A 10,162-nucleotide genomic window follows, 5' to 3' on the forward strand; every position below is an offset into this window, starting at 1 on the left:
TGTGAAAAATATCCTAACTCGGTCCTTAATTGCATGCCATTCCTTCTGACTTTAAATAAAATTTGAAATTGGCAGGATTTCTGGTGAAATCATTTATTCAATGAATTTTTTTTTACTATAACGGGATTTTTCACCCATTTCTAATCAACTCATCGATATGAGGTGGAATCCATTAGACGAATCGGACTTACAATAATACGCGGTTTTTTTTTTTTTTTGGAAAACTATGTCCAAATTATTATTATTATTTTTTTTTAATTTACCTTTTTTCACACTTCAACAGTTATTTCGCAAGATGAGGCCGGCTCCGAATTCGAGATGAAGCTCGTCCAAATTTTGCTTAACAGTCGAATTTAGGGTGCTTTAAAATGTACTAGACATTTTTTTAGTTGTGATACCTACACATATGATGTAAAAAATATCATTAAGTGCGCGTCTTCAGTTTTTATCATATTATTTATTGTGTTTTGTACAGTAATATTAAAGTTACAAAATAAAAAATTAATTTTTTCACTATCGTAAAAATATAAACTAGCTATTTAGTTATGAATATTAAAGAGCAAACTGCACTACAGTGGCAAAAGTACACATAGGTACATCACCTAAACATGATACGCCAATTAATATTTTGTTTTCAAATAAAACAAAAATCTAGTGCTCATGCTAAATATATTGATATTCGAAACTTTTAACTCTATGGAATGGAGCAGGAATGCGATTGATTGAAAAATTGTCTTGGATTCTTCCTAAGGGATTAATTAAAAAAAAAAAATTGGATATTTCCATACAAAGGCTTATAAAATTTTCAAACAAATGGAGTCTAGCTGGAGTTATAATAAAAATAAAAGAAATGAATGTACTCGCATCTTAATAATTTTTAGTTAATTATACGTAATTTTCTTTGACTCAATAAATAATTTCTTTTCGCACGCTTTACTTAACTCTTCATTTGACCAGAGTGTAGTAGTAATAATTATTGTCACCTCTTGTGGAGTATTAATTAAATTTTGCGACTTTTTTCTACTTAAAAATATCTACACACAAGCTATAAATTTGAAATTGCATTCCCAAGTAGTGCTAATATAATACTTACATTACATACATATCATCTCACTGTAACTTATGTGCCGATCCATGTATACAACGTTCAAAGATCTCTTCATTTACAAGTAGATCTAGTGGCTCTTTTGACAAGCACGCAGCACATAAGACTTTAATTATTTTTAAATAGTACCTAATCCATATAGGTATGTATATGTAGTGGCTGTAAGCAATTTCTAATTGCAAAATATTATGGAATGTTTAGATCAATGAGCTTTAATGAATGCTAGCTGATGCATTTGAATCAAGTAATGAAAATTGCCATTACATGACATACATACATATGTATGTAGGAAATTCACTACTCAAGTACATACATACAAACAAGCGCACTCATTATATACGAGTATGCTTGTGCGTTAACATAGAGCATAGACTTACTTAAATGCAAAACATATCTATCAATTAGTTATAAATGTAACTTAGAAGAGTCCACAATCTCTGAGATTGTTCTTAATGATAACATCGGTGACGGCATCGAATACAAAGCGTACATTGTTTGTGTCCGTTGCACATGTCAGATGTGTATAGATTTCTTTCTGGTCCTTTCGTTTGTTGAGACTTTCGAATTTTATGCGTATATAGTTGGTAGCATCATCGTAAGTGTTGGGACCTAAAAAAAGAGAAAAAGTGGGCATTTATAAAAAAAAATTAATTGATTGCGGTCCACGTGCCATACAGATACATACATATCTATATATATGTAGATATAAGCTTATATTTGAATCTAATCTGCACTTTGATTAAAAATAATTTGATTACAATATTCGATATGAGTGTCTTACAAACGAATACACTTCACTAAAATTAAAAAAAAAACTAGTTGTATAACTCGGGAGCACGCTATACTTGCATACTGTATATTGTACAAACCGATTCAAAATGCAGAGCAGATTTAAATATTAGTAATACAAAAAATTCTCCCACACTTACCTGTGTACTCCGGAAAGCAGATAGTGAGTGGAGATCTTTTAATTTTCTCTTCGAATAAATCCTTTTTATTTAAGAACAATATTATAGATGTTTCCACAAACCATTTGGAATTGCAAATTGAATCAAATAGTTTGAGCGATTCAATCATTCGATTCATTTCTTCGTCTTCGGCAAGTACCAAATCGTATCCTGCAATAAATAGATAAAATTTTTAAGGCATTAGTTATTTTCAAAAGCCGAAAAATGTAGGAATGAAATGCACAGCTATTTCCTAATTCAGGTTAGGTCTCCTTAAAGTTAAATCTTTGTGTTTAGCATCTTTGGGAAGATACCAGGGTTGGAAATATGCGCGTCGCCATAACTAAAGAGATCTTCTTTGGTAGAAACTGCCTAGGGGAAAATCCCAAAACATTGCGCAGCGGCTCCCTGCCCGTCATGCCAGTTATGTATGTACTTACCCTCCTAATCATCTTTTCTATAGCCAATCTGCCGTCTGGGCTCTCTCTATTAGGATGATGAAATCCAAACTTACATAGATAAATACAGTAATACTTTGATGGGTATCAGCCAACTGTGGAGAGCTATATATAAATACTAACAGCCAATTTCACGAAAACAATTTGTTTATACAAGTGAAAAATTATTTTAATTTTATATGAAAATTTACAGAAAATAAAAAATCATTTTCCATTTAAATTGCTGGTGAAACTGGCTACAAGAGGTAACACTCGGAATACAGTAATTACTACTAAATAGCGTTGGGGGCCATATACATGCCAGACTCTTCAGCTATTCTTTCAAATAAAAAGGATATTATTCTATTAAACAGAAATAACATCAGGCTACTCCTCACTGGGTATCCAACTGGTCACAAACGACTACGTTTCCACACGCGCCGACAAAAAGACTATGCGACCTTGGCTAGGCAAATATCAATTGAATTTAAAGATCCAATGCTCTAACCCTTTAAAATTAGGAGTTCGCCTACCAAGGCCCTCTTAGGATTCATTAGGGAACATTAGGGAAGAATATATGTATGTTGGTTGTATTAGGTTAGGGCCTCTCTTTAGAGATACAAAAGATCTTTCTCTCTGGGTTTGTCGGCCTGTAGTTAGTGGCATGGAAGGATCTAATAGTTTGGTATATAAAAAAACGTGATAGCTGTCCACATAAAAAAAAAACGTGCGTATAATAATGCATTTTTTTAAATTACTTTTTAAAAATTTTCAGTTTTGCACTTTTTAAGCGCTTATTCCAACTCCCTGTCAAAATACTCATTTTACACATTTTGCATATCTTTTTACGTACCAGATAGTGCGACACAAAATATAATTGCCGTTACACCCTCAAAGCAATGAATCCATTTCTTGCGTTCCGATCGTTGACCACCAACATCAAACATTCTAAAAACGTTCAAAATTAATCGGTTAGCAAAAACAATTGACACATACGTATATAGTTTCTCAAACTCCCACGCCACTCACTTGAAATGCATGCCTTTACATGTGAAATGTGTCTCCACAATACCCGTAGTTTTGACCCTAGTTCGCAGTACATCCTCCAGTGTTGGTATGTAATTTGGTTTCGAAATTTCATCCAACAAATTCAAATAGTAAGCTGCTGAATCGTTCAGTTGGTATTCTCGTGAACGCGCAAAAGACTGTTGTACACCGGCATCGGCCCAAAGTTTCTTCATCAGCAGCACAATTTCCGGCAAAAGTATACCCTCTTCCGCTGTTGAGGCATATGTAAAGAATTGACGAGCAATTTCCGTTTTCGATGGATCCGCAAAATCAATTTTCAAATGACCCATAGCACGTATGATGGCCATCATGCTCTGTATGGTATTACTGTAGACAACACGACGATACTGTTCGCATTCCTCTTGTGTGTAGCCTTTATCGTGGATGATTTTCATTTGTTTTACTATGGTGGATTTGCCTGATTCGCCGGCGCCTGAAATGAAGGTGAATATAGGTAAATTAAAACAAGGTGAATTTTACATAATTTTAATATAGCGGTAGGGAAATGTTTAAGGTCAAGTGCTCAGTGAAAATCCGGCATAATATATTCTTTAAAAATTGATACAATTAATTAGTGATCATTAGTGGCTGGATCTTGTTGACGCTAATTGGGTTCGATTAAAAGTGACTCATGCCAAAATGAAAACCAATAAAGGAAAAACTCAATTAAAATGAGTAAATTGAAATGCGTGTGCCATCTTTTTAATTGCCGATTTGGACACGGCATAGTCGTCTAATGGCCCAACCCATCGCTAATAACCACTAAATTTATCAATAACGCGCTAAAAAGTAACCAATTCCAATGATGGCTATTTCAGCAACATTTGCCGCACCCTCATGATCGAATAATTTACACAAATTCATGCAAATACATAGGTACATACATCGGCGTAGCCAGAATGATATTTAGGGGGGGCTCGACCCTATTAAGCTGGCATTTCAGGGTACTATTTTGTATATATGTAAGGAATATTTGAAAGTTAGGGGGGGAGGCGGCTCGAGCACCCCCCCTGCCCCTACCTGGCTACGCCCATGAGTACATACATACATACATATGTATAAATATATACGATCTCTAGACAATGCTGCTAAAAGAAAAAAAGGTCAATAAAATTTATGAATGAAGAAATTCTGGTTTTTATGAATGAATGCAACAAATTGCTTAATTGAGAAGTTCAAAGTGGCAAAACATACATACATATATACATTTACATAAACGTAAAGGCATAGTAGAAATTAAAAGCGCTAAAAAAGAACAAATGAAATTGCGCCATGAAGTACATATCCAAAGGCAGGGGCGAAACTGATATAGTATGCGACATAGCCATGAGACAATACAAAGCTGCATACGTACATATGTATGTACATGTGGGCGAATTTGTTAGAGGGAGTCAAAACAAAGTCGGCATGAGGAACTAATAACAACCAAATATAGAATGCCTGTTAGTCAGCAGCTTCCAAAAGCTACTGTACATATGTATATGTACATACATACATAGCTCTCGAGCGCTTTGTGCAGCACAATTGACTGCTCAATGACTAAGCGCACAATGAGAAATGCACACAAACGAGCCACTGGAACGTATTCAATAACACCGAGTGAAGCGATCTCTGATGGTAAAGGTTTCTACATATATGTACATATGTATGTACACCCCGTGACAAAATTATACGGTCAGCCGGTTTGGATTATTTTTTTAATTAATTTTCTTTTTTATTTTTTTTTATAAAAGTATAGCTCATTGTTTAACAAAAAACGTGCTTTTAAGAAAATTGCAATTAAATAACTTTAGTTTTTATAAAGTTGTATAACTGCTTTATAAAGAAACGAAAAATGTTATATAAGTAGGGCCTTTCTATATTAAGAAACGATATGTTCATATCGCTAGCTTAGAGACAACAGTTGCTAAATCCACCTTTTGTGAAAACTCATAGAGAGAAATTAAAAATGCATCATTTCCCAAAGTATTAAGGTACTAGCGATATTTCTTCCCGTTAATATTCAAATAAAAGCAAATTTGCTAAGTCCAAAAGAGACGCTGGAAATTCTATAAGGTCAAAGTAATAAAAATTCTTTTAAATTCGTATACGAGTTTTGATTTGCTCTAACTGCACAAAAAAGAAGAAAATGGCTGTAACAAATATATTTCCACTCCTATTAAATTAGGCAACTTTTCACTCTGAACCTTATAGGCGCCATAGACGGTGCGTCTGACTCTCGAATCATCTGTGTAGGTGTTGATACGCCTTTCGACTACACACAGTTGAGTCATTCCGAGTCATGCGGGTGTAACTAACACATATTTATTATCACTAACACATCCAAATCGACTCGCTGGTCAGACCCACCGTGTATGCGCCTACACTCAGAAAACACACCATCTCTCAAACAATGAAAAACTTTCCTTACTTTAAGCTCTGTCAAAATCTCGAGAAATTCTTCCGAATGAGTAATTTTTCTTTGGAATGAGTAAAAACGTACACGAAAATATGTAACCGTGGTGTTCATTTTGATGTAAGCTATTTCTTTACCTTATTTAGATTCGATGCCACTGTTGTCACTCATTTGGGATTTCGGTCAGATTCAAAGTATCCAAACTACACAATCCAGCTCTCAAGAAAAATCAAAAGAAATATTTTTCATAATTTCTGATACGTGAAAACTGGCTTTGCTTTTGATGTAAATTTACTTGAAAAAATAAATATACGAGCATTTTTTTCTTGAGAGCTGCAAACTGATTTAAGAAATTTTGAGAGAAGAAAATTTCTTTTCCTTTTCTTGAGCGTCATTTTATATGAATGTAAACAGCTCTTAAGGCCGTTTTCTCAAGTAACATTTAACTTCAGAGCTCACTTTATATATAAAGGTTACATTAAAATTTCTGACTGTGTCTAAAGTAAAGCATTTAATTATCGGTTTTAAATTGGTCTACCACAAAGAAACATACATACATCGAAAACCGAGAATAGAAATGCTTAACTTTCGACATAATCCAACCTTTAAATAAAAAGTGAGCTTTAAAGTTAAAGATTACTTCAGAAAATGGCCCTTAAGCTAGTGATGTGTACCATAAGGGTGATCCAAAAATGCATGTGGGAAAAAGTTAAGTCCGAGTTTTAATGCTCTCACCCCGTAAGATTAATCTATATCGAAAAAAATAAACCCGTTTTTTGTTTTGAAATCAAAAAATATTTAGAGGTCGCTCAAAGTTTTCCATGTATTCTATATGGCAAGAGAACAATTTTTCGTAGAAATTGAATATAATTCTTGAAAATCAATATTTTTCGATCGGATAACTCTCGTTTCTCCTCAGGAGACTCATAATTTTTGCAGTTTTGCAGGTGGTTAACTCATACCATCTAGCCCTGAATTCCATACATAGAAAAAATAAACTAAACAATAAGTTTTACAATTTTGTGGAATTTTTCTAATTTGTGTACAAAGGTTGAAGCATGAATTTATATAGTTTTTGTAAGATAGAAACATAATCAAAATAAATGTGACCGTATCATTTTGTCGCGGGGTGTAAAGGTATGTACTTATAGAACTGCATAGAATTCGTATAAGTATGTATAAATGACTTAATTAATTTTGTAAATGTGAACAAAGCCGATATCCTGGTAGAAATTGGCCGAGTTTATCATTTACATATGGACTAAGTACATATACATATGTACGTACATATGCATATTAATCGCAAAACTTGCATTCCTAATGAAAATATTAATAAATAGCTGGTTTCTAGTGGGAAGTCCAACTATGCATGTATTTACAATGTACTTATTTTCACAGGTAGCCAAGCTGCTTTGAATTCTTGGGGTGCAAGGTATAGAAATCGGGGCTTGTACGGAAATGCAGTGCGCTTTGACATCATTGGGCGACATCTCAATGTCATTATTTGCTCGGTTCTCGGTCAAAGATAGCAATATTGAGGGGAATTAGACAGCTGAAGAGATAGTCAAATGACTTATGGACTAAACGAGATGTTTGTGAAGGTCTCAAGATCATTATCGCCGCTATCAAACAAAAAAAAAGGAAGAGCTGAAAATCAACAGATCGGCAGTGAGCAGAAGATGCTGCGTTGAGGTCCGGGTTACCATCAAGCATTTAAAATGTGCGAATAGCTCTGATTCATCCCTTACCTCACCTTATCGATTTTTTTTTGCATTGGTACTACAATTAGAGCTTTTTGCGCTATTTTGATGCACTTTCGTGGGACTGCTAAATACCTACATACATATATATGTATATGTAGACTTCTCGGTTGAACCATCTTGATTACCTGATAAATTTTCCGATATCACCTATAGTTACGGTGATCATTCATACCCTGTATGTAGCCCTGGATTTTGTCGTTCAGTTCATAGAGATGGCTTCTGAAGTGCCTAGCTGGAGATGCTGCTTCTTGCAAGTGTCTGTTCGGGTACCGTCGTAAGTACTTAACAGCCGACCAGGAACTGCTTGCTAAGTATTATGTTGCCTTACGTGGTGTTCTGGCAACATCGAAAAATATCCCGTAACTGGACGGAATGCTATTTGACCAAAAAAATTACTTCTGTCCTCTTTAGTTAGCCTGTCCAGCTAGAGGATACTAGCAGTAAATCCCTTGCAAAGTACTCTACCGAGCTTTTCGCCAAGTTTTAAGGCTAAGCCTTGGAGGAGAAGCTTGGCCAAATACTCAGCGGAAATAGATATCAACGCCAAATACTTTTTTTTTAACATAAAGTGTCATCTTCATGTCATAATCAACGAGCCCAAGAAACGCTTAGCCGTACAAAGTAGAGATATCAACTAAAAAATACTGAGACGTGCAGAACCATTCACACGCAAGTTGAAGAACGTATCTAAACTAGACATAATAAATGCATATGTCGAAATATTTTTTTTTTACCTGACATTGAACAAAAACGCATGCGGATGTGATACGCAAAAATGCAACCTAAACCACTTTTTATAAACAAAATAAAACACATTTACACCCTATGCGCTACTGTCGGCGGCAAATGTCTACGCAAAGCGAGATCAAATTTTTGCATCTTCTTCACTACAGTCAATCATAAGTGCGTGGCTTAGTGTTAAACACACACAACACAAGCCGAGTTTCGATTACCATAAAATAAATTACAAATAGTGCATACTTACTGGTATTGTTTGAGCTAAGCGTGGTATACATACATACATATTTACTCGTACAAAGAGTGTCGACGCACGCGAAGGGCTTATTAAATTCCAGCATTGTTATTATTTAATTACATGTCACGTATTAAATTGCCATACTTAGCGCAATTAGGCGATGTCAAAACGGCCGACCAACCAACCAACCAGCCGACGACGGTGCAGTGAATCAGCTAGTGGCGCAGCGCCCAAGCGACGTACGATTCGAACGCAGCATGGGTAACGGGTGGTCCATATAATATAATAATAATATGTATGCTATTTTTGACAGTGACAGCTCTTTCCCGCTGGAAATCTTCGATAGAAAGTCAGTATCATATCTCCGCGGAATGAAATGAATCGCTTTACGTTTGAACAACGTTCGGAAAGAATGCAAACAAATGGCGGCTATATTAAGAGCAAAATCCGCACGTGATCGTCGAGCAGCCAATGCAGAGTGACGGCTTGGTGCGGTGGCATCATTGGCACTTCTTTTTTTGAAAATGCTGCCATAGAAAACGCCATTTCGGTCAACGGTGAGCGCTACGATTTTTGGCCGGAAATGGAAGATATAGACTTGGACGATCTTGGATTTCAGCAGGATGGCGCGCCGTCAAAAATTTGTTGGACAGTACCGTGAACTTTCTAAAGTTTCCATGTCCCGGTCTAAGTAGTTTTCAAAAAAAAATTAAGCAATGGGTGAAGTAAATGTGATGTGATGTGAGTGGATGTAAAGGTTAACGGTCGATTTATCAAGTAGGTTTTATAATTTACCTGCCCTTTAAATACAAATTTTGTTAAAAAAAAAAAGAAAAAAGTCAGGTTTTTTTTTTACTGCTTCAAAACGACCCTTTCAGGCGGGACCTGGTGACTTAAAATATTCTACGAAAATATTTCCGTTGAAATCTTACTATATATGTACATACATACATCTTAAGCTTTAATTTGCCTCAGACACTTATTTTACCAATTTTTTTCTACAAAGTCCGGGCTGTCACACAGTGTAATACACCGAAAAAAAATAATTTAAATTTAAATTTTTTTTTTAATTTTAAAAAAGGAACCACTGTGTTGACCACCCTGTAGGTGAATATGTAATGTATCGCTGGTGGAATTGGTGGGTTCGTGGTAGCCAACGTTGCACTCTTTCGATGAGTTGCGCCTCAGCTCCACGGATTACAACAAATAGGAAAAACTACATTACTTTCACTTTATAGTATTGTGTTGTGCTAACATATGTACATACGTGTGACTGCAGACGTGTGGATATGTATGTAGAGTTATGTATGCAGTTATGCGTCCATGCAACATTTGTACATTTGTCGTAAATATGTAAAAGCTATTGTGCCAACTTTTTCCTTAGACGTTCCTCTGGCATCCATTCACATATGTATATGTATGTATGTAGCTCCAGTAGCTTTATGCAATGTTGTAGTAACACTTGTTGATG

The 10,162-nt window shown here is 35.2% G+C and overlaps 1 protein-coding gene across 1 annotated transcript; it reads right to left on the reverse strand.

The window, feature by feature from the left end:
- Window positions 1-986: 986 nt before the first annotated feature.
- Window positions 987-8,809, reverse strand: LOC118747926 (G protein alpha i subunit). Its single transcript, XM_036482159.1, has 5 exons — window positions 8,701-8,809; window positions 3,519-3,990; window positions 3,343-3,437; window positions 2,035-2,223; window positions 987-1,714 (listed from the first exon to the last, which is right to left on the reverse strand). The coding sequence occupies exons 1-5, from the start codon at window positions 8,792-8,794 to the stop codon at window positions 1,524-1,526; spliced, it is 1,041 nt and encodes a 346-aa protein (XP_036338052.1). The 5' UTR covers window positions 8,795-8,809; the 3' UTR covers window positions 987-1,523.
- Between the last annotated feature and the right edge of the window lie 1,353 nt (window positions 8,810-10,162).

Source organism: Rhagoletis pomonella, unplaced genomic scaffold (genome assembly GCF_013731165.1).
Source record: "Rhagoletis pomonella isolate Grant_MI unplaced genomic scaffold, Rhpom_1.0 Rhpom_scaffold_00012, whole genome shotgun sequence".
Classification (NCBI taxonomy): Eukaryota; Metazoa; Arthropoda; class Insecta; order Diptera; family Tephritidae; genus Rhagoletis; species Rhagoletis pomonella.

Excerpts from the sequence above, each read along its gene's own strand:
- LOC118747926 (XM_036482159.1), bottom strand. The coding sequence starts at position 8,794 with ATGCTGGAATTTAATAAGCCCTTCGCGTGCGTCGACACTCTTTGTACG. Across the intron at positions 3,438-3,518 it reads TGTAAAGGCATGCATTTCAA|AATGTTTGATGTTGGTGGTC; the intron begins GTGAGTGGCGTG and ends GAACGTTTTTAG. Across the intron at positions 1,715-2,034 it reads CTGCTTTCCGGAGTACACAG|GTCCCAACACTTACGATGAT; the intron begins GTAAGTGTGGGA and ends CTCTTTTTTTAG.